Source organism: Mirounga leonina, unplaced genomic scaffold, assembly GCF_011800145.1.
Source record: "Mirounga leonina isolate KUSES-001 unplaced genomic scaffold, KU_Mleo_1.0 Mir_127, whole genome shotgun sequence".
In the NCBI taxonomy this organism is placed as follows: Eukaryota; Metazoa; Chordata; class Mammalia; order Carnivora; family Phocidae; genus Mirounga; species Mirounga leonina.
The window spans coordinates 12,688,283-12,716,278 of NW_023270316.1; the positions used below are offsets into that span (position 1 = coordinate 12,688,283).

General features: G+C 45.2%; 1 protein-coding gene across 5 annotated transcripts in view; it reads right to left on the reverse strand.

Annotated features, from left to right (window-relative positions):
- Positions 1-27,996, reverse strand: part of FARP1 (FERM, ARH/RhoGEF and pleckstrin domain protein 1) — a 268,577-nt gene that overhangs the window by 36,565 nt on the left and 204,016 nt on the right. For 4 of the 5 annotated variants that reach the window (XM_035003149.1, XM_035003150.1, XM_035003153.1 and 1 more), the window contains exons 6-16: positions 27,818-27,915; positions 25,540-25,654; positions 24,544-24,691; positions 22,126-22,221; positions 20,264-20,427; positions 19,699-19,767; positions 17,404-17,479; positions 16,034-16,277; positions 2,817-3,004; positions 1,502-1,591; positions 295-428 (exon numbers count right to left, since the gene is read on the reverse strand). In XM_035003149.1, coding sequence (XP_034859040.1) covers positions 295-428; positions 1,502-1,591; positions 2,817-3,004; positions 16,034-16,277; positions 17,404-17,479; positions 19,699-19,767; positions 20,264-20,427; positions 22,126-22,221; positions 24,544-24,691; positions 25,540-25,654; positions 27,818-27,915 — 1,422 coding nt within the window. The remainder of the gene's footprint in view (positions 1-294; positions 429-1,501; positions 1,592-2,816; positions 3,005-16,033; positions 16,278-17,403; positions 17,480-19,698; positions 19,768-20,263; positions 20,428-22,125; positions 22,222-24,543; positions 24,692-25,539; positions 25,655-27,817; positions 27,916-27,996) is intronic. The other variant, XM_035003155.1, reaches the window with a different exon arrangement.

The following is a 27,996-nucleotide window of genomic DNA, read 5'->3' on the forward strand; positions in this document are numbered from 1 at the left end:
CCCACATCGGCTTTCCAGACGTACCTACCATCTTTATTTTGTGAGACTCACTTACTTGTAAGAAAATATGCGTTCTGAAGAACTGTAAACCAAAGGGAACAAAATTCCAGGGTGACCTCTAAATACCCACAGAATTTCCCTGAAAACCATTTTGCGATTGGCTCTTAAGCCAGGTTCTTGACTTTATCTTTGGGCATGATAGCTGCGTAAAAGGAACCACCCGAAAACACAAGGGCGGGGGGGAGAGAGGAGGCCATGGGGACACGTGTAATTGTTGAACATCATTGTGCTCACCACAGGGCTAGTCGTTGTTCAGTTTCCTTGAGAAAACTTGTATGAAATTTGTGCAAAGGCTCAAAATTCGGGAATATGAGACTTTTCAAGGCTTCGGGCATGGCGTCCTCTTTGCTCACCGTGCTCTGAAACCACTGGAATAAAAAGAGCACACACAGGGACACATAAATGGTGGCAACTCGTCAGAAGCATTGGCGCAGCCCAGCATGCCTGGAGGACACAGGGCTTTCCCCGAATCTGGGCCATTCAGGAGCACCAGGGGCTCCCGGGCCCTACTGCTGTATCCTTCTTCCATCCGATGGGGTGAGAAGCACCCAGCTCATCCATCATCAGGGCTTCCCCCAACTTGTTACCAGTGGATTGTTGAAGCCAGGAGAGATCTCTGAAATGGGCAGCTACTTCTAATCAGAACTTGCATTTTGGCCAACTCACTGGGTCACCACTGATTTAGACCACCACACCCCCTCTGGTTCGATCTGTTAGGAACATCGATCTCTGCTCCTTTGTGAAAATGCTGAGCACAGAGGAGGCCATACCAGCGAGAGAAGGCCGCTGCCCTCACAGTTACTCAGCCCGCTGCGGTGAGGCGGGGCTGTCCCACAGTGTTCACCGAGCACCCGTTCGAGCACCTGCTCAGGGCCAGGCGCCATTCACATGCCCCAGAGGCACAGGAGCCCCGCGCTTCCTACCGACCTCCAACGGCTAGTTCTTGCCCAGAATCCAGGGATCATAAAGCTATCTGCGATGCTTTGAATTTGTTCCAAGACCGAATAGGACTGATTAAAATAATAAAAGGCAGTCTTCTGGCAGATTTGCTGACATGGCTCAATTTATTACCAAGGCTAAAACGAGCCTTCTATTCACCTCTGGGGTCTTCCTCAAGCAGAAGGAGCTACATTTGATGCCGGGCAAAACACGAACTATTCTGCCTGGGTACAAAGCAGGCAGTAACAAGTTTCATTTTAATTTTCTCCACTTTAGAAACTTCCTTCCTTTGCCCTTAAAAATCACAATTATAAAAATTTTTATAAAGCATGTTCCAAATTAAATACACTATTACCGTCTAATTTTTATAACCCAGAACCAAATCCTTTTAATTGGAGTCAGAGAGCCCAACATTTAATTAGATCCAGCTCTTCTCTGAAAGCTACATCGGAGTTGAGATAAATTATGTAATTGAATGCTTTAGGGGAAATGCTACACATACCGAAGTGATGACCTCAAGATCCTTCAGATATGTTCTTTCGGTGGTGGATACTTCCTTAGCAATGAAGTACGCCTTGTCCGTTGGGAATCTCTGCAAAACCCACAGAAGAAACAAGACGTAATAATACTCTTTGAGCATAAGTCTCTAAGAATGTCCTGATTAAAGTGATACATTGCTAATTTACGATCTTTTGTTAACGGGGCTCAAGGCTAAAGAACCTCTTACTAGTTCTCCTTTTTGTGTGAGGAACTAGGAGAAGAGAATGGATTCTCATGATAAGGAAAGAGCCTGGGAACGTTTCCTTCCACATAAATCTTACCCTCAGTCAAAGGCCTCCAAGACTCGAGTATGTTGGTCACCGCGGAGGGCTATTCGTTCAAAACTGGGCATCCGAAAATCTAACCAACTAGTAAAATATCAGAGCAATGCAGCCTTCCAGGAAATCAAAGAAACAGAAACCACAGTGGCCTTTGTCCCGGGAGCGGGGGGCTGGTGGTGGTGGTGTACGGGAAATGAAAGCTAGGGTGTCCGTGGAAATACACGGTGGCTGAGCTAAGGGGACAAGGTGAAAGCAGCTGGTGACACCACTGGTTCCTTGGAGTCCATCACTTAGGTGAGCAGGCACTTCTCTACAGTGAGTCAGCCACGGGTTTTGCTTTCTCTTTAAACAGTAAGTAAAAGACAATCCTCGTTGCTAGCCATCTTGCTTGCTTCCACAAGAGTCCGCCCGATTCCACCTTCGGGGATACACACGAGAGCACTGAAATCGGAGACTCGGACACCTGGATGCCCATGTTTCCGGCAGCAGCATTCGACAGAGCCAAAAGGAGTGAGCAACCCAACTGTCCACCAAGAGACAGGTGCATAAACACACTGTGCTCTGCCCATACGATGGGGGGGGGGGGTGATTCAACCTTAAAAGGGAAGCTCTGACCCACGCTACGACGTGGAAGAACCTTGAGGACGTGATGCTAAGTGAAAGAAGTGAGACAGGAAAGGACAAATACCGCAGGATTCCTCCTAGATGAGGTTCCTAAGCAGTCAAATCCACAGAGACAAAAAGCAGAGTGGTGGTTGCTGGGGGCTGGGGAAAGGGGAGGGATGGAGATTTCCTGTTTAATGGGGACAGTTTCAGCTTGGAAGTGACAATGTTCTGGAGATGGACGGTGACAATGGTTATATGACCCTGTGAATGTCCTTAAGGTCACTGAGCAGTATGCTTAGAAACGGTTAAAATGGCAGGTGTTATATATATACTACTGCAGTTAGGAAAAAAAAAAAAAAGAGTAACGCATGTACGTGCAAGTCACCACACCTTTCTCCGGCCTTCCTCCTCGTCGTCGGTGCGTGGGCACACCTGGTCGTTCAGCAGCGGGCTGACCAAGGGGGAGGCCTGCTTGGTGTCGGGGCTCAGGTTGGGAGACAAGATCACGCTGGCGGGCACAGCTCCTCCCTGGGAGTTGATGGACAGCTCTGAAAGGTGAGGGCTACCAGTCAGGGAGCCTATTTGAGGATGAGAAGTATTAGAGAGAGAGAAAAAAAAAGTAATTCCTTCTGGGACCGGATTGCTACTTAGAATTTTCCCCCGTATCATATCAAATCTTTGGAACCTTGACTACCATTCTGCGTATCGAATGTGCTTCACGATTTTCTAGTTTTTCTCTGAATTGCAGCTGCCTTCATACTAAAGATACCATAGTGGGAATGAGTCAGTGGAGCCAGAGTTCTGTGATTAATAAGGCAGAGAACTCTGCTCAGGGAATGTTTAGAAGCACAGTGGATCCCCAAACGGGATCTTCATCTCCTTACTACTGCCTTAGCTTCTATGAATTATTCCAGAAAACAGTGACTATACCACCAGGAGACATGAGAAAAGACTGAAAAAACAGAGCTATTCTAAAAGGAAACTAAATGACTGACGTACCCAGGACAGACTACACCTTGTAACAACGGGCCACAGCGAAGGAAAGGACAAGAAGCTAACTCCCCATTCTACCAAGAACAGAAGCAAGCTTATTATACCTGGTGATGGCATTCCGTGTCTCTCTCACTGTTTGGGACAGAAACACTAGCACCACATGCAAAGCTGGAGGTCATTACATTATCACAATTCCCCTTGATGAGTCAAAAAGTGACAGGTCATTAATGATTCCTCTGCAAAGGATACATTAAATAATATGAAAATGTATCATTACCCATTATACGTCAGCCAAAGGAGAGGATGTGTGCGTGCAACGTTTTGCCAACAGAACTTTGCGAGTCTCGAAACCTCACCCCGTTGAAGCCAACCGGGACGTTCCAGAATATACTTCTACCTGCGTGTTTTCACCTAACACGTCTGTAATTCTAACACAGGTTTGCTAGGGCTAGCGCGAGGGTAAACAAAGTTCAAGTAGCCTGCAGTCCCGTCTGTTACCATTATTAAGAAAAGACGATGTAAAATGCTTTCTCATTTTCCAAAATGCGGTTTCAGCTCATGGCTATTCCGCACACGGACAAGGATCTTGGAGAGAAAGGTGAAGTGCCGTTTTCTGGGCATACCCCATTTTCTTGACAGCTATCCTCTCCCTCTGGCTTCATCCATATCCGCTTTGAAATTACAAGATGGGGATGGCCTAGAATGGAGGGTAGTGAACTTGATCACAGTAGGAATGAACCAACCATGAAAAACCACCAGCCCCCGCCCCGCCCCAGCTGGACCAGCTAGCGCTGTTCACAACACAGGCAGGAAAAGCCAGCACACCCAGAAGAGCAGCAAAAAAGCAGATGTCCTGCTACAGGACTATGGGTCAGTACGACGATCCCCCAAGAACGAGATTTGGTAACATGAGTAAGATTAAAGAAGTTTGTGTTTTAAAAATCCCTCCATGGAAATCCTGGCATTTTTTAATACGCATCACTGTTAGACAAAGACCCGTGCACCCCACACACCACCAGACCCAGCAAAACCCCGAGAAAAAGGCCAGAAATTGCTTCACAAATGTCAATTTTATTGACACTGGTGCACAACCGAATACAATGATTTCGAAAGAATTGGAACTTGTCAAATAGAAATAGTGACAACAATTAGAACCGTTCGCAAATGTTTCAAGGTACTACGCTATTCTCTTTTTTTTTAAAAAAAAAAGTCACAAAAAGGAAAGTGTCATCACGACAAATAGGAAATAGGAAAGAGAAATTCTGGCAGTCTAGAGATCCAAACATTTCATGCATTTGGGAGTCACTGTATCAGAGTTGCTTTTTTATTTGTCCACCATGATCTGGCAAAATGTGGGGCTTACCTTCGGCTCTCACCCTGTGCGTGAGGTCAAGTGAGGCGGTTCTAAGTGAGAGCATGCGGGGCCTCGGTTTTGCAGTGATGCGAACAGAAAAAGCACTCACCTCGTCAGTGAGAGTTGGAGCCAAGAATAAAAAGCAGTTAGAAGGCTGGCTTGTGGGAGGAGTGGGGGGTGGGGAGGAGGGTGGGGGAACAGTACCAATCAGGCCCTGGACAGCATCCAGCAGCAGATAATAAACCACCTGCCCCAGTGGGAGGGAGAAAATGCGGGTGGCCCCCGTCAAGCATAAGCATTTCTACCCTCCAAAGGCCAAAAGCTATTTGTGAGGTCCCCCAGGGGACACTTCTAATTTAGTAGACTGAATGGATGAGAAAACAGACCAGGGTTCCAGGAGACATCTGTCCTGCCAAAAGGACAGGGCACATTTCAAAGAATATAGCCATCTAGAAGAGTCTACACTGGATGTCAGAGACAGGATTCAGAAAATGGGTTAATGGCAGTGAACTTCATGACAACCCATGTTCCTAGGTCGAGGAAAGGACAGCTCTGGGTCAGCCACAGGTTGCTGGGGGACAACCTGCTGCATTCACTCACGTAGCCCAAAGACGTGGGTGACCAGCAACTTCACACATGCAACACACAGACTTGGGGAACAACCCAAATTAGGGTTGCCAATTTCCGTTTCTGGAGTGGCTCCTTCCACTAGCTTTATGTCTACTCCTAGGGCCTGAGACAGGAAGGCTGATGGGTGTATTTAACAGGACCAATAAATCAATAAATACCAAGCAGCCCGGTCTAGAAATCTATCCACAATTCTACAGAAGGGGAAGGTCCAAACTCTGAAGTTCAAGTTTGCTCATTTGAGCTGCGGCCATGGAGAGTAGTCCTCTTCTCCCCTTGCAGGCCAAACTACTTGAGACTTTGAAAATTTAGAGGGGACATGGTTTAAACCAAACTATGTAGCTCATTTGCCATTTAGCAATCAGTGAGAGATGCTGATGAGGGTAATCAGTAGAATTTGGCAGCTTGATGAGAAATTAAAATGCTCTTTTGACTCTGAGCCAGAGTGCTGTGACAATTGTCTGTTCAAAAGCGGTGTCCATGTAAGGTCCACCCTCAGGCAGGTGTGAAGAACTGGATCTTAGAGTCGGTGTCTACGGTTACAGTTATTCAAACTACATGTAACCAATTTTCACTGAAGTAGTCCATTCCATAAACAGGGTTGCTCTGTAGGATAAAACCCGGCCCACTTATCTACCTAGCCTTATCAAGCCTGTTCAAATCATGCAGTTGGTTACCTGCTTTGAAGGCACAGCCCCAGGTGATGAGAAGAGGAAATTGTAACTGATGTTCAGGGCTACTCAGTGAACTCATTAATGCCTGGTATCTTTTTTTCCTCTGTGACAAACTGACACAAAGTAATTTCTTTCAGGCACAGGCTCTACGTAAATAGTTTTGGAGGATCTTTTGAGAAAGCACCTGGATATTAAGGCAGCAGGTGGAAAGAAGTTTCAAGAGATTAGAAAAGGATTAGTTATACTTGAAAATCTGAAAGCTTCAGATTTTTTAAAAATTATTTTTTCCTATTCCAGAAATTGTCCTGCGTCTCGTTAAGGTATTTCCAGTTAGTAACTCTCAAATCCTCCACCTTCTCCTTCAGCAAATGGTATGCCCCTCACCATAGTTTTCCACACCCCACCCCCCCACCCCCGGCTGTTAACCGGTAGCAAGAGGGCTGAGTTTATGTCACCCCCGTGGACTGGCAATGCCATCACAAATACTGCTCTCAAGAGAGGCATTTCTGGTAATTGCTTTAAAAAATCCTTTTAAATGTACACATTCTCATGGCACAAACAATTATGGAACTTCAAATTAGCATGGCTGTATTTATGGACTCCAATTTATCACCTAGCCGAAAAACTGGCTTAGCTTCTCTTTTGAATGTAAAATACATTCGTAATTCTTCTCTCCTGGCTGCTCTGGGGAAGCGCTGCAGCGTCACCCACACTATAGTATCTCTTGATCAGCCCCTTGTCAGAGGTACATCACCAGCGGGAACATGGTTTATGACCAACAAGCCAAACTCAATGCTCATCTCCCCCCCTTTTGGGATTGAGCACAGCTGCATTGTAATCTCCTCTGATTGTATTAAGGCTTAAGAACAAACTCACACGTTCTGGGAAAAGAGAATTTCTACTCTATTTTCCAAGTAATAGAAAATGGCATTTCGAATACTTAGTTGTACCTGTCCTGTATTTTGAGTTGGTCAGTACGTTGCTCATCTTAGTTTTAATTAGCTAAGTTGTTTTTCCTGTTAAGTGTTTAGAAAACCTGATAATCATTTTAAAAATAGTAACCCAGAGCAGGTTTGTTAAATATTTGAGAATACGGATTGCTTTCTCAATTCCTCTTTTCAAAATAGAACAGTATGCTGATTCTTCAACATTCCCCCCAGAGAAAGTTACCTGGCAAGTTTCTAGATGCCACTCATCTATCATGATTTGTCTCCTGGTATTTGGTTCTAAAATACAGATTTTATCTCTACATACCCAGAATATGTTCCAAAGGCACATGTAGGAAATTCATTACAGATGTAGTTTTCATGGATCTTTAAAAAGGCTCTTTTTAAATCCATCATCTCCCTCTAAAAAAGAATACAATGAACTCTTCCTAGAGATTGTCTACATTTGAAAGCCAGTTATCAAAAAAGGTCAGTATTGAGCTGGAAAATGGGTAATCTACCGAATGGACAGGATTCACTAGTGTGGTAACTCAGCTGGGTTCTCACCCCAGTGGAATATGGGAAAAAAGCTGACAATGCTTTATTAAAATAGTAAGGTGCCACAAGAAAAACTAGTCTACACGATTACCAATCATGATGGTGCTGTCCTTTTCTTGATAATGGAGGGTGTTGAGGGTAATGTGTATATGTGCTTCTTATTCTCAGACCAAGGTCCTTCAAAGTTTTACAAGCAGCTAAGCATCAACTTCGGTGTTCATCATCCAGCAACTCAGAAAAGCAACTGCAATGCAACTTGCAGAGAAACAGAGAAATGCCTACCAATGGAGCAATGACAGAGAATGTTCTAGTGTGCTCTTACTTATGGAGAAAAGAGAAAGGAGAATTTCTCTTTGTTCAAACATGGTGGTGGCGGTGTTGGGGGCAGCGTCTGGGTTGGGGAACATGGTGCTTTGTACCCATGAAAAATACCATCTTGTACTCAGGACAAAGCTTTAGCCGTCAGTGGGAAAGAACAGTTACAGTTGACAGTTTTTACAGCAAGATACCTGTTAGGACAAGTAAAAGCCTCTTCAGTTTGGATTAACAAGAGATATTAATGTCGTGCATACACGGTTGCAGGAGTTTGGCCTTTCATGCTGAAAGAATCACCAAGCTCATTGTTATTGGAGAAGCCAGCACCCTTCCCGGTGGTATAAATCCATGCTTTACTGAGACGTGCGGCACTCTTAGGCCATGGAGAGAAGATGAAACCAGACAGTATCTGGGACAGCCTACATTTTGGGGGCACATCAAAACTAGTAACAGCTTATTGGCCAAGAGTAGCCAAGTGGGGCTGAGCTGGGCGGGGTCTTCTCTATGCTCCCACCAGCCCCCGCCAAAACCAACGCCCAACTAAATTCTCTTATAGATACCAGCTATGGAAAGTGTTCTATCCCCATCTGAATGGATGGTCCCCAATAAAACACGAAGCCAACCCTCTGGTTAGGTGTCTGAGCTCCCCTATGTAAGCTGCAGCCACAGATACGCTCTGTTTCCATGAGACCTCTCCCCCAACTACAGTGATCCTGCTCCTTTCCAAAGACAACCCCCCGCCCCCGCCCCCGCCCCCGCCCAGGAACACACAGTACGAAGGGCAGGCATGTTAGAGGATGAAATCAGAAAAGTGAAGTCTTCCATTTGCCTTCTGTTCCCCACCGAGTGAACTAGGGGATGACCCCGGCATGCGTCCGTGTTAAAGGTTGCTGTTTAGCGAACAGGATCACTGTAATTCTAGAGGAAACAGGTATTCCAAGTACAAATTGGTATTCAGCAGTGAAAAAAAAAAAAAAGACATCAGACAGTGCTCCAACAATGCAGGGAACAGAAAGTACACCATGCTCTGAGGATAAAGACAGAACGGGGGGGGGGGGGGAAGCTTTTTTTTTTCTCCTAGATAGGTACATGCTGACAAACAGTGCATACAATGGAACAACAGAAAAATGTTTTCTCAAATTTATTAAACAAATGACAAAAATGAGAATGAAATCCCCAGCCTTTTCTATTTTAAAATTTGGTGCATTAGACATTTTTAATAAAATATTTTATCTATAGTATTAAATATACACACAGAAAGAACAGAAGGGAACTGGATTAATAATATAGGCCAAGCTTGTGAAATCTGGTTAGTTAGGTGTTCACGGCAACTTTCCAGGCAGAAAGGGGGTGGTGAGCGTGAGGACCCATCGGGCACGGGTTGTGTGTGGACAGAGCAGCAGGTATGTGGTCTTCACTAAAGAAGGCCTATCTTTGGTCTTTCTGTACATGGCTGCAGGCAGCGCGATGAATTATTTCCTACAAAGGAACTTCTGAGGCCCGGGGAAAAGGGGCTGTTAGCCTAGTTTCATGAGCCAGAAAGCGTGACCCTGAGCAACGACACAGCAGTCACATCACTGCCAGCTCCAAAACGAACCTGCTCCAGTTTCCTACGTGAGAGCCGGTTAACAAACCAAATTCGTCAGGGAGCAGGACAACCCTGCCTGCAGACTCCCTGTCCCACTACCACCTCCACCTCTTACCCAGAAGTAGAATGAGTCAGTAACTGTTCGATGCTTTTTACTACACGTGCACACACAGTCCTTACTCTGTCCTTAGCGCCCCTGGTTTGTGCCATTTCCCTTCAGTTCTGCGACCGCTGCCCCTGGGCCAGCAGCAAGCCCGAGTACCTTCCAGTGCCCTCCCCGGGATGGCATTAACAGCACCAGGCTTACCGTGAACCCTTTAAACCGGCTCTCAGCTACACGTGTAGATCAGATGTCCCATGTCAACAGCTGATTTTTAATCTTCCCTGCTTTCAGATATAAAGCCACCCCAAGACAGCCCAGAGTAACCTGATCTAGAACCCATGCAAAGACACAGAGGAGCTGCCTTCCCCAGGGAGCGGCACCAGAAGCCGAAGAGATGCCGAAGGCTGTCTCCAGGCGAAGCTGAGGGGTCTACAGTCAGTCTACACTGAAATGATCCTAAACAAAACAGTCTACTTGATTCTGAAAGCTTTCAGGAAAAGACTTTTCTCACTTCTTCCCCAGCTCCCACCAGGGGATGTTGAATTGCTTTCACTGGAAGAGAAGAAAAAGTTCCTCGTGCTAGAAGTGTCATTTATATTTTTTGGAATAATGTACTATTTCTTTTTTTTTTTTTTTTTGGTCAAAACAAGACTCCACCCACCACCCTCCCAAACATAGGTATGGCATACAAATGAGCATTTGTGTTTGTAGGAGGACTACTTGGAAATCTCTAGGTTTTTCGAAGAAACAATAAGTAGCCCTTCAATGACGGCTCTAAGCAAGGGGCAACAAGATACCTACAACATAACACCAAATCATGGAGTTGGTGGGTTTTCTTTTATTTTTTTTAAGTAAGAAGAGAACGGCTACATTAAGTGGCATGCTTATTTTGATCTAAAAGTCAATGGCTTCATTTTAAAAACCAGTGAGTGGTGTTAGAGATATGCACCAGCATACACTTTAGACCCCACCGCCGGGTATCCTTTCACTCAACTAGACTGTTCTGAAACAGAGTGAATGAAACTAACGAGGAAAAAGCAGCACCAGTAAAGCCTCTCCTGTCTCCAGAGTCGTGTTTGTTCACCACTTACTGCTCTCGAAGTTTATGACAAGTGCTTCTCCTTCCATCTGCTCTCATGGATGTGGTGAATGTGGCTGAGTGTAAAACTCATCAGAGAGCCACCAGCGGTGGATTATTCTGAAACATTCAACTCCTTTCAGGTTCAAGAAGAGACTTACTCTCTATCGCAGCAATGGTAGAGAAAGATTCTGTTGCAGTGTGATTTATAAAATCTCCAGCAATAGACTCATCCCATGAAATCAGAGGAAGGCCAGCCAGCCTCAGAGTGACTATACTCAGAACTATCAGAGAAGGAAGGCTTACAGCCTCTGAGAGAGAAGATCCAGGAAACAGAGCCTTTCTTAGGAATGCAATTCTGAGGTCTCTCTAAATTCTTGCTAATAAGCATAAGGGCCAAGGCAAAGAGTGATTAAAATAGAATAAACTCAAAATAAGCCCAATGATGAAGAGGGCCCCCAAATTTCTTAATTTAAGGCTGGGCCAATCATTGACTCATGACAACAACTGCACCAAACTCATTTCGTGCTGAATATGGAATAATATTTTAAGTGGAAGAAGTCGATGGAAAGCATGTGAACACTGATCATTAAGATACGAAAAAGGATGCTGTGATCTCATTAATTTTTCCTTCTTTTAGGTACTGCTTCACAACACAATCAAAGGGATTCCACTGCTAATATGCAGGCTGAGTTTCTGATTCAGTAGAGGACAGACTGGACTTTGTATACTTGGTGCAAATTTCAAGAGGCTCAGGCTGTATTTTAGTTTTGTGGGCCTGGCTTTTTTAAGTATTGCTGGGATTGAATCTTCAAAGAAGTTCTTCAGAATAAAATCAGAATTATTCACATTTCAAGTGTGGGCCACGTGGCACAATTTGGAGAAATCCCCAAATATGAGTCACATATGTGGGGAAGAATCTGGCCCACAGACCTCTTTTAATTAAATGCCTGTCTAATAAAATATCGTCAATGGCATACAGATGCCTGTCAAAGGACCTGGAACAGTTCACTATAAGTTCCGGAACTCATTAAATGCATTTCTTCATGCTAAAAGAATTTCTTGCATTTTATTTTGTCCTGAAAAATAGCAACAAAAAAAATCAACCACAAAAGGGGTTACAGTGTGCATACTTTGAAATACCATCTCACAAAAGATATGGATGCAAGGGGGCCCTGGAGGAGGGCTAGTGGCTGGAAGATGTGTTTCCATAGATGGTATGTCTTCTATCCAAGGCCTTAAGGTATCCTATTTCATAGAGCAGCTATTACCTAAAGACCTGGGCTCCTTATTGATTCAGAAGCCCTCTGCACTAGCTATTGTCTTAGAAAAACAGACAGACAGGTCTTGGGAAACCCTTTGGAAACTGGAATGAATCCACAGGTCACCTGTTCACACCCAACCCCACTGTTGGTCTTGCTGCACCCTTGGTTCAACTTTGTGCACACGCATGTCCTTCTCTGCCACACCGTGAGGCTCCTAGGTAAAGACCTAGGGAACCAGAGGCGCCCAAAAAGCAGAAGGTGGGAGGGTGTGGGCTTTCCGACCTCTGCACAGTGAGGGAATACGTCTCCTGTGCAAGGTGGCTCCGCCGGGCTCAAAAAATGCTTAAATGTACTTCCCGACCCATGCTTAGAATCTTTATTTGTGCAGAGCAAGCTCCCCCAGAGGCAATCAGTGAATATTCTCAGCACTTTAGGCTATGTGGCTTTTGAACAAACCATACCCCTTCTCCGTTAAGCACCATTAATCACATCAGGATTGCTGCTTTCATAAATACTGGCCCAGAAGCAGAAATTGAGTCGCTTGGCTGGTACAAAACCAACCAGAGAAAAACTTGATGAGCAACCCTAAAAGGGGAACGTCTGTCAATACAGAACTGAGTACACTACCACTGATCAGCTGTTTTTAAAACACTTCCGATAAAAACAAACAAAATCACTCCTTTAAGCAAAAAGCAAAACAAAATAATTACTGGAGCATGTTTTGCTTTGGAGGTTTACATTTGCTGATTCACATTGTATGCTGGGTAAGTTAATATCCACTGCTCATTCATACTTCATCATCAGGCTGCTATGTAATTAGAGGTAAAAAGAAAACTCATTTGAACAAATCACCTTCACAAATAAACCACAGGATTCCAAATGTGACTCTGCTTAACTCACATTTGACTAAATTTTTATACAGCAAATCAACATCTTTTTCTAAGTCCAAAACAGAATACGCAAAAACACATTATAAGTGCAAAAACCCCACAACAGAAAAAGCAGTTCTTCCTCTGTATTTCGGACTGTAACTGCCTAAGTCTACATGATCCCTGGTCTCCACATCTGATTTTAATTATTAATCTGAACAAGATTCTCCAAAATTAAAGTATTGAATCAAAAAGGTCCTACTGCACCAAGAGGTCACACAGACCAGAGCTGAAGGGCTAGAGGCCAAGGTTCTAGTTTAGCTTCGTCATGCAGTAGTTGTAGGACTATGTGAAGTCTCTTGACTTCAACAGAACAAGGTCTGTCATCCACAAAATGAAGGTTTCCCCTAGATAATCTCTAAGATCCCTTCTAGTTTTAAAGTTCTGTGACTGTTAAATATATAAATCTAAAGCGAGACTACTTCAATGAACATCTTTCAAACTATCCAATAATCAGTTTGATTCATCAATCATGCACTGAATCAAATGATTAGGAAAACAAACAAAAAAAGGTCTGTATAAAAATGGATTACGTTTTCAGCATCTTCAAAACCAACTTGTCAACATTCATGTGGACAGATAATCATTTGTGAGCCACGAGGTCAGTTAATATGTCTATTTGTTATATACGGCTGCCAAATTCTACCCTGCTTCCTAAGCATGTGTAGCTCTTCCCTTGTCATCATGCCACCCGGATGAGTTTAGTAAGGCAGTTGGCATGGTGGCACGCCAGGGATATATCATTGTTAAAATTCTTTTCGATAATCTGGTAGTTACTTAGGATCTAAAAATTTGACTCTACAATTCATCTTTTTAAAAAAAGTATTACAGACTGCAAAATACCAAATAACAGGCATTAATTAATCAAAGTATTTCATTGGTGATGCTTTCCTTACTCTGCAAGCAAGCCAGAAATTTACCTATCAGTTTCAACATATTCCACCAGATTCCAGAAGGCAACTGTGTCAGGGTGAGGAGTGACCCTGACTGCCCAGCAGAACCATCTGGGGAAGCCAAGTGGCACCCCAGACCAATGAGATAAAAATGTCTGGGGTCAGAGCCTAGGCATCACTGATGTTTAAAATGTCCCAGGTGATTCCCTTGTGCAGCTGGGGCTGAGAAACAAGCAAGTTAAAACCAGGCTCTTTGATCTAAGATGCAGGAATGCTGAGTGAAAGGCACTGACAGAGGTGGTCAAGATTTAAAAAGAAATCAAACCTCTCACTACATACACTTTTTTCCTGCATATAGAAACTTCTAGAAGTCACTGTTCCCAAGAAAAGACACTGTTCACCCAAGTGTGAACATTAAGAATGTACATAATAACCAGCCAAGGAGCAGCAATACCGGGAAACGGTCCTTCTCTCTGCTGCGCATGATTCAAAGGCAGGCCTTTAGTTTGCCAGCCTGGTAATAACAGTGTCTATAACGAGGTCTGACTTTCCCCTGCATCATCACTCAATAGCATTTCTGTGTTTCAATTAGATATTCTGACAGCCAGAGTTATAGCTTCTTAAAACATAGCTAACAGTTTGACCGACTGATGCAAATCCCAACCAAACCAGCAATCCCTTAGAAACTAATTCTACCTGACATCCTTTACATCATTTCATATAAAGTCTGGAAAAAAAAAAGACTATTCTCCCTATTAAAATGTTCATTATTCTTGACAAAGATTTCACCAACACTTAATCTCAACCAGCAATCAACTTACAAACGGTCTTGAATTATGTCAATCCCTCACTTTATGAAGCTCCGAAAAGCAGCACCTCCTCTTAAAGAAGGGGGGAAAAAGTAAAACCAACACCGTTCCTGGGATCTCAATGATACTTCAGTCTAAACATTCAATCAATAGGAGCGTGATCTGCACACAAACTCAATACACACAAGATTTCCACATAAATACAACACCCTATACATATGATCAGATTCATAAAAACGTATTTCTTCCTTGCCTTAATCAGAAAGATAAACAAGCTCCTGGTAACTTGTCATTGTGTCTTACTGTTTATCTTGTCCACCTCTTTTTTTTGGAAAGCAAGCCCACTGTGTGAAGTTTCCTTTTTCTTAAAGATTTCAGAGTCAGGCATACCCTATCCAAACATGGCTGTCCAAAACTTCCTCTAGCAAACGTTGATTAACGATTAGTCACTAGGACAGATCATCTCCACTGGAAGCCTGGACTCATGACTCCAGGTTCCCAATACTTGAAGCCTGGCCCTCTTACTCATTCTCCTCTTCCTCCTCACTCATGTGCAGGCCACCCAAGTGCTTCTGACTTCTGAGCATGGAAGGGGAGCCCAGCACTGCTGGGTTGCCAAATGTGAGTGGCTGGCTCAGAGGGGTCCCCATTTCAGAGTCTGAATCACTGGATTCAGTCCCGCTGCTGGTGGAGCCCTCGGTCAAGTGCAGGGGCGCCCGCTGGTCCGCCATGCCCCCGGCACATGCTGACCGCACGGCAGGGGTCTTTGAGGTGGGACCCACGAGAGGTGCACCATTAGCCAGCATTCTACCTCCTGAAGCAGCCTGGCTGGTCAGTCCTCCCTTCTCGTGGCCATCAAGCCCACCCAATGCCTCTGGGGTTGACGCTACCTGGCTAAGGATGAGTGGGTCTGTCTCCGACTTATTGTATCTACTGGGGAGATTCCGTAAGTATGGCCTTTGTAAGACGAAGGAAGAGTTTTCGTAATGAGGACCCTGCCTTGGGAGAGGATCTTCTCCCACACTTTCCTCTCTCGGGTCATGCCCGTTTTCCGAGACATAGCCTTGAGACCCGGTCCTGTCCCAACTCCTATTTGGACTCGACTGTCTGCTAACGGGAGACAGTGGGGTGGCCGGGGTACTGTGGCCGTCTGAGGCCCTGAACAGCTCGTCTATCAGGGAGCTGTGTCTTGGGAGTCGGGGGCTCCCACTCATATCAAAAGTTAGGTCTGCGGAATCATCATCAAGGAACTCTCTGGAAGGAGGCCGGGAGGACTTCACAGAGGGAGGGGAAGCCCTGCGCCTAGCCTCGGTCTGCCTCTCATCCCTGGAGAGCAGGTAAACCCCACTGGTCAAATCACCCTCATAATTGTCATTTGTTTGGGACTGGGACTGGGACGCTTGCTCCCTGAGCAGGTCGGATTCACTATCTACGTCACTGCAGTCAATGAAAGGAATGGAAGTGCTGCTGCCTCTGGCAGCCCTGGATGCTGGACCTGTGCTCGGCTGCGGGGGCTGAGCTTTACTCTGCTGGGTCCTTTCCTGAACGGCCTCCTCCTCTTCGTCGGCCGGCGCCCGCGCGGCTCCGTCCGCCTTCCCGCCGCCCGCGGGGCTCCGGGGCAGCGCGGGGCTCTGGCGCGGCTCTTCGGCCAAGACGCCGGGCTCCTCTCCCTGCTGGCCGCCCGGGCCGCCGGCGGGCTCCGGGCCTTCTGCGGCGGGAAGGCCGGCACTCTGCTGCGCCTGCGCGGGGCGGGGCGAGAGAGGGGGAGGGCGAGGTCAGAGGCTAATTTAGTAACCCCCCTTAAGCTTCAAGCAGCCCGAAGGACTGCCAAGTAAGGCTGCCCTCCACGCTGCTCAAACAAAACATCGCCATGAGCAGGCGCTCCCGAGTGAATTTGGTCAGCATCCAGAAAGTTCTCTCTGCGTGTGGATGCTGACCATGCAGGGTCTCCTGCAGCACGAGTGGGCCACTGCCTGTCTGCTCTCTAGGGCCCCTGGGCTCACACTGGGTTTCCAAAGTTTCCGTGGAACAAGAGAATCCTTGCAACCCACAGGGGGCTTCCCAAGAAAGGGTGAGCGGGGAGAGGAAGAAAACACATGGTGGGACCCCGGCCCCCAAAGGCAAGTTGACATGGATTTCAGACAAATGACAAAAACTTTGTTTATACTTCTAAGAGAAGAACAGCCAGGTCAGGCACTCTTTTTAGATGCATAAAGGAAATCTTCATGTTCTTCCCCGACAAAGTTGGCATTCTCTTATAGAGAAAACCCGGAAAACACATCCAGAGGCCAATTCCAGAGAAAATGAGTTTTCACCATCCTCAGGGCAAGAGTGATAATGTCTCTTGTTGCCAATTGTGGTCACTGCCCTGTAACAGGAGTCCTGGGAACTCACCACCGAGTCTGGTACCAACAAAGGGTTCTGACCTTGGCCCCGAATGGGAGCTACACCCAGCAGGTACAAAGGAGGTCCCAGTGTCTTCATACAACCACACCCATTTAGCTGGAGGGTGGGCTCCGCTCTACTGGCTCCTGTGGGTGGTTCTACTCCTAAGCTGAGTTCAGGCCAACAGAGCAAACTTCTCTGTGGCAAAAGCATGGGATGGAAGACAGGAAGTCAGCTGAAAAAGGACCCACTCCAGGGCACGCTGAGTCCAGGCTGGGGTGCACAGAGCCTGCGTCTGCTCAAAGCCAGGGCACACAACTATACTCTTCTCTACAAAAAGAAACCCCAAAGGTGAAGGGCAAATAACTCAGAAACATACTATGAAACATAGTACTTAACAGAGAAAGTTTGGTGAAACAAAACAAACACCCCCCCCCCCCCCCCCCCCCCCAGTTACAATAGTTGATCAGCATTACTGACTTGTTTTGGCACTTCTGAATTCGGCTCTGTAGGCTGTGTAGCCAGGCTTCTGATGGACTGAATCTTGCTGTGCTTCCTGGGAGAAATCACATAAGATAGCCAGTTAGATAAGCTGGGTTTTTTTCTTGTTGTTGTTGTTTTAAATGAAAAATAGCAACAGCCTTATGCCCTTCTTCAATATGAAGGCACCTAAAGTAGTGTGTATGGATGCCCCATGAAAAGGGAGTCATTCTTTTCCTAATACTTGTAGTGTTCAGGGGTTAAACTCTGAAAAAATTCCCAGCAATCCCCTGCTCAGGTTCAAGGAACCCCAGCCACTGTTCACTACTTTTCTAGTCCTAGAAAGGTCAATGGGAGGGAGAGTCGGCTGGGCCCGAGGATGTCCTGAAGTGCAAGTTCTGGTCTGACAATATTATCAATTCATGTATTTTGGGTAATGATTTTCTAGATCAGTTCTGTAATAGAGGCCATGACCACTAATCAGCTAACTCTTTCACAGTGTTGAGTTCAGGGAAGGCCCGCCCCCATTAATGAATTTACAGTCTCAGCAGAAGGAACTAGATTTAATGCCATTAGCACATCTCCTTTATCTTTTCCCTTCCTTAGTCTGCCGGTGCCCTCCTCTTCCTCCATGAACAAGCATTAGAAACTTTTCAGCTACCAGACGATAAAACTGTATAAATACAGAGAGATCAAATACTAATGTACATTCAGCTTTTCTTCAAAATACTCCAAATACACAAGGACGGTCACAGCATCAGGTTTCGGCGAAAGTAAAACAAAGCACCGAGCACCCCGAATGTTTGTCAACAGAGAATCAGATAAATAAAATGTAGTACTTTCACAATACCCTAAAACGCCAATACAGAGCCCCAGATCAGGGGAGGGCTTAAAAAGCAAGATGCAGAATTAGGTACAATGCGCTACTAGTTAAACAAAGGAAACAGCACACCGCAGAGAAATCCTGCACATTCTTTTTAGATGCATAAATATGTGTAACAGGAGTAACACAAAGCTGATGGTGGTCGCCTCTGAAGGGGAGAAGGGTTGTTGCGGGGGGAGGGATGTAGCTACATCTGTCACAACAGTAGTTACACACAAAAAGGGGAAAAAACCCAGGAAGAGAAAGAAATGTGGATGTTTGCTGTGTTCTCCATACTTTAAGATGGATTAAAATGTAAAAAAGAAAAATGTTAAAAAGAAATCCAGGGGCGCCTAGGTGGCTCAGTTGTTAAGCGTCTGCCTTCGGCTCAGGTCATGGTCCCAGGGTCCTGGGATCGAGCCCCGCATCGGGCTCCCTGCTCGGCGGGAAGCCTGCTTCTCCCTCTCCCACTCCCCCTGCTTGTGTTCCCTCTCTGGCTGTCTCTCTCTCTGTCAAATAACTAAAATCTTTAAAAACAAAGAAAAAGAAATCCACATGCACTAAACAGCCCATAGCATCATCACGTGTGCCGTTTACCCTTTTATCTTACCCTGGATTCTCTGCTTCTCCCCTCTTGGGGCAGCAGAGCCATGCTCCGGGCAGGGGGCCACTTGCCAGCTCTGTGACGTGGGCTAGTAACGCAATCTCTTTGAGCTGCGGTGTTTCCATCTTTAAAAAGGGAATAGGAGAGAGGCGCCTAGGGGGCTCAGTCGGTTAGGCATCCGACTCCTGATTTCCACTCAGGTCATGGTCTTGGGGACCTGGGATCGGGCTCCGCCCTCAGCGGGGAGTCTGCTTCTCTCCCTCTCCCCCTGCCCCCTTTGCACTCTCTAAAATAAATGAATAAAATCTTAAAAAAAAGAAAAAGGGGACTAGGAGCGCACTGACCTCATGGAGCTGGCTTGAAGACTCTGTGAGTTAATATATGCAAAGTGCATGGAACCTAGCAAGGGCTATAAGCATTCACTAACGACAGCTCTAAATCCTGCTGCTTCTCATCCAAGCTGTATTTCATTAAAAGTTTATAGAAATACTCTCTATTCAAATCCCAAAATACTTAAGGACTCCTGGAAGAGGCAGTTTCTAGAGTGTTTTATCCCCACCACAATCTCCTGCTCCTCTTCCATCCCGCTCTCAGCTGGCTTCTTCTTCTTCCTCACTTGGCCCTCCAAGGCCCATTCACATCTCACCTCACCCTTGAGGAAGCGCCCCAGCGCTCAGATGTTTCTGTCTACACCACACTGGCCCGGGGGCACTATGAAGCACTCATTCGGTAACTCACCAGGCCTGGGTGAAGAGAGACTGAGCAGGAATGCACTGTCACCTGGAGAGAATGACTGTCAAATCAGAAGTGGCATCAAAGTTTCCCTTACCTTTCAAACTGCACTTTCTTATGTCCTCCTTCTTTCACATAGTCAAGAACCTGCTTCTGAGTCCGACCGCTAGAAGGAAGAGGATGAGAGGGAAGAGAAGGCAGCAAGGCATTCTTATTTAAACACATAACACCCTATCTTTCCTTCCCCTCCTTCCATCACCAGGAGAGACGACCTCTGAGAGACATTGTATGTGCCCATTTCATCTCTTGGTATTTCCCTTCTAAATAACAGTGTTCCAGTGATAACACCCCTTAATAATTGTTTGCTTATTAAGCAACCATCCTGAGAGTCCATATGCTTCGAGGAGGCAGGGATAATTCTGTTCACTGTGCATCCCCAAGGCCTAGAGTAGGATTTGACATGTGGAAGACACTCAAGTGTTTGTTGAAAGAAGGAGTGAGAAAGTGAACCAATGATGTGCAAGTCTATGCGGCATTCCAGGAAGCTACACCAAAGGTTAACACTTGCTTCTACAGAGAAAGGAAATCCTTTCTGAATTAGAATAAAGGCAAGTCTCAGGAATGTTCCCATGGCAAACAGAGGTGTGGAAGGAAATCCTTACCTGAACCGAAATGATGACCCTCGGCTAAAGAGAACGGGCTTTGGCTTTGGTTTGGGCTCTTCAAAAAGTCTAAAAAAGGCATGATGTTCAACACAGATTTTCCAGAAGGACTTGCAAAAATCCCGACTGGCCATGAGAAATTCCAAGGTATCCTGGTACGAGCTCTAAAAAGAGAAAATACCACTGTGGGTTGTTTTTTTTTTTCCATTACCCGTGGACACTGGGTTGAAAAATGAGAAAAGGGACAGAAAACAAGTATGTCCAATAAAATTTCAATTGTGTATTTTATTATATAGCAAGACCATGTTTAATAAAATACAGCTGTTCCTAATGACAAAATAAAGTCATCATTCAACCATTTTCCCCCCACAGAATTCCTTAGGGGAATTAAAGAAAACAGGAATACTTAGCAGAAGTTCTAACATTTCTTTTGACAAAATTCATAAACAAATTTTGTGTATGCGGCTTACATTTCCTTCTTTAAAAAAAAAAAATCCAAGCACCGAAATCCCTTTTTTGGGGCGCCTGGGTGGCTCAGATGGTTAAGCGTCTGCCTTTGGCTCAGGTCATGATCCCAGGGTCCTGGGATTGAGCCCCACATCAGGCTCCTGGCTCAGCGGGGAGCCTGCTTCTCCCTCTCCCTCTCCCTCTGCCTCTCCCCCTGCTCATGCTCTCTCTCTCTGTGTCTCAAATGAATAAATAAAATCTTTAAAAAAAAAATCCCTTTTTTGCCCCCTTTAAAATAACTGAAACACACTTCTTCATTCTATTTTCTCCCTGAAGGTTCATGCCAACTTTGCATATTGGTCTTAGATCTTTTCTCTGTCGAGCCACATATGGCTCAAGCGTCCAGGTGGCCCCAGGGACCACACAGGAAATGAACATTTTTTTTCTGGAGCACAGAAGTATCACTCAAGGCTGAAAAAATCATGTCCTTTGAGTCTGGAAAGCGGATAGTGTCATTTTCTATTCCCAGCCTCAACGTTCTCAATGTAAGTGGCCGTATTCTATAAACAGGACTTACCACAGTCTTCAATGTTCCCAGCAATTCCAACTATTCTGAGGGATCTCACAGTTCTGGGCAGTCCCAACTTACAAACAAGCATGCCATAATTCTGCATTTTTAAGTAACCTTTTGGAACTCAAAAAGCATTTTCCCATAGAAAACAACTTATAATGGGTGACTGCTTCCTGGGTCAGGCCATAAAAGCTGATTTAATCCACTCTGTAGCTGAACGATAAGCCTAGAGATGGCCATTTATCATCTTTTTTTTTTTTTTCCACGGCGGGGGGGGAACAACACTCCAAGTTCTGGTTGGGGACATCAGAAATCTATCATCCATGTCCTCCACTGCCCATCTCCGGCAGGGGAAGAAGATGCTCTTTCTTCCCTGACCCCGTCCTGGGGTGAGCGACATCTTTAGGGGTTCTGCAGGAACTGGGGTGGACCTGCTTATTAGCTTGTGAGAATGTGTTGTCAGAGACTTGGGGACAAAAGTGGGGATGCGAAAGCTGGGGACAGCTGGAGGCTTGTGTGGGCAGGGGTCAGCCCCGAATCTGGGGGATGCTAAGTGGGGTCTCAAGGAGGTGGCCCAGAGGCGGGAACCCCAGCAACTGTATAGGTCAGGCTATGGGGGGGGGGGGCGGGGCACAGCACATTCTTTACTCTCGCTCTGTCTACGCAGGTGAAAGTGTGGTTACTGAGCATCTGGGCACACCTCTGGGTGCAGACCCTCAGACACCGGCACAGTGCTGGCTGCAGTTCCAGCCTGTGCCCCAAGAGAGCCCCTCCATCCCCGGGATCACCGGGTGGGCTCCGAGGTCTGAATCTGCGCCAGCCCCCCCCGGCCCCACCCACTTACGTTGGCATCAGGGCGGAGCTTGATGAGAAAGCGCTTCCTCTTGAAGCTCAGCTTCCTCACCTTCGCCCAGTTGAAGGCGTTGATCTTAGTGAAACCCTGAGAAGAAGAAAGGTATCAGCCAGTGAGCCAGAAAATGCATAATAAGCAACATGGGGGTTGTTTGCCTCGGGTATGGGGAGCTGTCGTTCGAATGCTCAGTAAGAAGGCCTTCTGCTAGAGGATTCTCAGGATTTGCTGCTGTGGATGATTCCTGTTCCTGGAGCATTATTTTTCACTAATTATAGGCTTTGGCATTCAAACTAAGTTTGCCTCCAGGGAGAGGAGCAGCCGGCCAAGGGAAGGATAAAAAGAAAGACAAAAAACAATAAAAACCATGACAACCACCACCATTATAATTAGTGACCATCACTTTCGGAGTGCCAAGCACCCCATAAGGACTTTATAGACCTCATCTTTTCAAACCTTAGACAATACCCAGGGAGATGGGTTTATTATCTTTCTCTTACAGATGTGGAAACTGCTGCATGGACAGATTTTAATTTGTCCAAAATCACACACTTCATGTGGCAGAATGAGATTCCCGAGCATGTGCCTTAGCCAGCAGCTAACTTAATCTCCATAAAAGCAACACAGCAGGTTAGCAAGCAACCCCCTGGCGCACACAGGTCTGGCTCCCATGCCCAGCAGGCTGCCAATCGCACAGGCAGGATGGGGAAGGGAGGCCCGGCCCGCGGTGTGTCTTCTAGACCAGAGAACAGTCTCAGGGCAGGACTCTCACGTCCTCATCTTTGAAAGTCAGGTGTGGAGAGACAGGGTGATGGAGAAGCAAGGGGATGTTGCCAGATACCAGCTCCCATCTGTCCTGTCATCTCAACTAAAATTAGAATTCCCCCTGAGCCTGCTTGAACACCAGAACCGTTTATTTAAATTGGTAAGAATGAGGCAATTAAGGACTGGCAAAAAGATTAATTCCAAGATACAGACTTTGTACATGATTAAATAACTGAGCAATTCTCAATATTTAGATTCTATCACACATAATCAAAGCAAATTAATTCAATTGTGAGGCACTTCTTCCCCCCAACCTATGACTTTTAGAAATGTTTAAGGCTTCTGATTTTAAAATTTCATGGTAGGACTGAAAACTCTATTTGGTTTATTGTCATTTTGCTCATCGAGTCCTCCTAAGATTATTTCAGCAGGTCAGAGACTATTAAGAGCAGTCACCTCCTCCAACACCTTTCCCATACGAAACCCAACTTTGGCTCCTCTTGGGACGGCACTCTGTGATAATTCATGTCCGTCGTAAACATCTGATACTGGAGAAGAGAAGCCCTGGGACTATTTTGGTAAAATAGGAAGGGAAAATATAACTGAACCTGGCAGAGTCTGAAGAAGTATTTTAGATTATGTACATATTTACACCTTCAGAACAGGTGAAAATGACCCAATTTAAAAGGCAGACACTTTCTCAGTACCCCTTTGAAACCAAATCACAGATGACTCGCTTTTGTTTAAAAGAAAAGCACTGAGGAAACCTTTGGGAGTGGTGAATATGTTCATTGTCTTGATTTCACTGATGGCTTCAGGACATATATATATATCATTGATGGCATATATATATATATATATATATAAACTTACAAAACTGCATACGTTAAATATATGCATTTTATTCTACGTCCATAATACCTCAATGAAGCTGTTAAGAAACAAAAAGCAGCATTGATCAACAGTACAACAGCAGTGTGATCAAGAGAGTACACATTTCAGAGTACAGAAAACTGTATCCTTAAGTAAAACACAGGTAAGAATTCAAGTGCAGTGTTTTGCTACAAACTTACTATAGCACCTGGCTTTCAGGAATTTATAAAACTACTAAATCCTAAAAAATACGCTTCTCAAGTTATGTATACCTGAAATCACAGATCAGCCGACTGAGGTAAAACCTAAATTAGGTTTTAAAACCCCTAAATTTGGGGAAAAAAAAAAAAAGCAACTAAAAACCTTAACAGGTTAAAAAAAGGGGGGGAGGGGAGGAAGATGACATGAGTATCATGTGTCAGTGTGAAGAAGGTATTTATTGGGGGGGGGGATATAAAATCCTGATTCTATTATACTGGGTTTTGAGCAGAGGTCCACTGAGAGAGATTTCTGTGATCCTACAAAGTCAACAGACACAAGCAAATCTCGATTTGTGCATTTCCCAACCAGAGCAGGGGCCAATGGAATACGATCTGGAAGCTGAGGCCCTGGAAAGAAATCGAAACCCTGAGGTGAGGTTAGTTTTTTCCTGTTCACCTAAAAGTAACTGTCAGAGGTCTTAACTTGGCCCACCCAACACGGAATCAGAGTTGAAGGGCCAACTCTTATCTTTCCATCACCTAGGGAACTGAGCTGTGTTCTAAACGCTCTTACCTGAAACACGAGAATTCCCGTGTTGGCAACAGCCAGGTTGATCTTAGTGCCTTCCCTGTCCTTAGCCGGGTGCAACCGGATCCCATACATCTCCAGCCTACGGGCAATCTCCAGGAGTTGGAAATCTGATTCTGCTGGTGTTTGTCCACTGACAAAACAAAAATTAAAGAGAAAGGCCAGGAGATTTGAATTCCCTGTGTCTATTAATTTGAGATTAAGCAACTTCTCTTGGGAAATAAAAAGGCATTTCATCACAAACAATGGAGCTACCTAATCAGATGACACCCAACCCCCCACTCATTATCACCCAAAGTCAAGCAGCTAGGACAAAAGCCCCATTGCCTCTGTAACACAAAACCCCAAAAGTCTATCTCACATTTACCCTGGTTTTTTTTTGGAATCTCAAAGAGTTTCCTTTAAGGTCATATAAAAGCAAAACACCACGGTGTTAAAACATGTTTTTAGTCGCTTACAATAGGCCTACACTTGGAAGCAAAGTTCAAGGCAACATTCTTGCATATGATCATCAAAGCTCAAGTACCCTCCTTAAAAACAGCAACAAAAACAGTAGGCCCAGAGCATCTTTTGAAAAATATTATACTGATCAAGACTAAAAAAAACAAAATGGAGAGGACAGAAAGGTTCTAGATTTTCATAACATTCCTCCTTTGCCCTTTGTTGACCATATCCCTTTCCTGATTTCTTGTTAATTGGTCTTACATTCTCCCTTCAATTCCACAACATGGGAGTCCTAAATTCCAGGCCTATCCCAGTAGCACAGGAAATCAAAGAAGGAACCTAGAGCTCTGGTCTTAAGTAGGTAACCTGCATTTGGGAGTCCAGGGTGAATAACAACAGCCCCATGAATCTCTGTGCTCTTCTCCCTCACCCTTTGCATATTTCATCCCAAAAGTTAGTGTGTGTGCACACCCACCTGCGCTGGAAGGACAGAGAGAAACAGCACAAAGGGAACGCAAGGCACCCAGTGGGACTTACATGTGATTGTGGTGAAACTCCACGATTTTGTCTTCTAGTGCATCTTGCTGAGGTATGTACTTGTTTTTTGCTAAATGCTCTCTGTCTGATGCTTCATCAAAATCCCCAATCTCGGCTACCAAGAAACAGAGAAAGAAGACGCAGCCATATAGGATTAATACTTCACAATCTGTTACATTCCCCCGTGGAACATTCTCCAGCTAGCAAAGCAGAAGGCAGTGGACAAGGTGAACCCAGACTGTGGGTATCGTCAGGGCCGGACGTCAGAAGACTTCCTGTGAGGACGTATTTAACAACTGTGCCAACATGCCAGGATGGATTCCACTCTTTCTCATCTCTACCAGCTGGAAAGAAAACTTCAGCATCCATCCATCTTCATCCACCCATGTTCCTGATTCCCTCCTTCCTCCCCACTCAACCGGGACAACTTGTTCTAGGCAGTAAATTCTAGACATGTGGATTTATGATTTTATGACTTCTAAATAAGCCCCAGAATTTCAGGATTTTACAAAAGCAACTTTTGAAACTCATATATAATAATTACTAGTGCAAACCCCAAATGCCTTCTCATGTAGAGAAAAGCTAGTGGTAAAAAGGTATAAACATACGTGATCTAATTTGGTGAAATAAAATAAAGTTTATTAAGTCTCTTGTAGTTCTAGCATCAGAAATGACAGGTCAAACTGCGGATTCTTATGAATTTTTCATTTACAAGGAAGATGAGGCACATTTTTCTCACATAACCTCTACATCATCCCCGAATTGTTATGATCTGGAAATCTAAAGGAAAGACCTTTAAAGTAATGATTGTACCTTAACATCACTAGCTCCACCTCAGTTTATATCAATTTAATACCTCTGGGACAGCATGGCTTTTTCTTTGAATCATATGGTCTGTGTAACAAGCTTAATAAAAAGTAGCCTAATGACCAGAGCCCAGGTGTTTTGAGTAAAAGCTAGTGAACGGTTGCTATGAAACCTACCTGTCATTCTGTCATGTGAAGCAGCTTGTCTCACTCTGGGAAATGCCCCACCAGTAATCATGCAGAATATGGCCTACGTGTTCCTACAAATCGCACCCACTGAGAATATTTGCTCTGCACAAAACAGTGCCAACTCATCTGGCTCCAGCTAAGCCAGTAAAAGAATCAATCATTCTCTAGCCCTCCTGCTGCTATGACAAACCAATAACTTTCCTTCCTAAGTCTGGGAGATCTTCAGTAAGCCCATATATAAAAGATAAGAAGATAAGCATGGTCTCTAGAAATACCTCATCATATTAGGCGCATTCATTAACCACTAGGAGTGACACTGGGAATCTTGTTACCTGGGCAGTTATCCGAATGGGCTGATTCTACGGGACTACTCTGGATAGAACAGAAATTTTAAAATGATATGATGGCACAATTTCTTTTATACTCATACGTGACATAAATATCTTCCTGAAACATACGTGTATATTCCAAGTAATTTTTGCCTTGGCCAAGAAGGAAAAAAAAATGCCCAGCTGGGTTGTCAATAAGCCTTAGAATGAGCACAATCGAATTTATCCTTTGCCTAGATTAAGAAGATTAAAACATCCAGTTTTAAGCATCACTAGGATTCAGTCCAGCCTCATGCGTCCTGGGGTTTACTGAACTCTGGAGAACAGAATACAAGAAGCGCCATCGTTGTTTTAGGTCTTAAGGTCTTAAGGCTAATATGCCATATTCAATAATGGATATTAAGTCCAAGAACAGGACAGAAGAAGTTTAGTTTACTTGGACACCATCTGTCCAAGCTTCTCCTCCGAGTCAACTGAGATGATCAACAATTGCATACTAAGTCCTTAAAAAAGAGGGGCACCCCGGGGGGCACTGTCGGCTGAGCATCTGACTCTTGGTTTCGGCTCAGGTCATGATCTCAGGGTCCTGAGATGGAACTCTGCACTCAGTGTAGAGTCTGCTGAGATTCTCTCTCCCCCTCTGCCCCTCCCCCCTCCATTTTCTCTCTCAAATCAATCAATCAATCAATCAATCTTGAAAAGAAAAAGAAAGATAAGAGTAGACAGATACCGAACACAGAATTCACAGGCCAATGCTGGGGGGTGGGGTGGGGGGGGTGTGCGGACACCCAACAAGTACGAGGAGGATGGTCTTCAACCCACTGGCACTCATGCTCACAGCAAAATAGCACAAAGGCATAATTACTGTGTTTAGTGCATGTGATCATTTCCCCCCCATCGATCAGATCACGGCGGGCTCCCGCATGACCTCGGGAAGCGACGGACGCCACTTACACTGTACGATGTGTGAGATGAGGAGGGCCGCGCTGGTGTCATTGCAGGTCAGCCTGCCCTGAGCCAGGTCCTGCTTCACCTGCAGAGCGAACAAGTACCTGCGGGCACAAATACACACGGCCGGCGTCACGGACCCCTCGGCCGGCGTCACGCACCGCCCGGCCGGCGTCACGCACCCC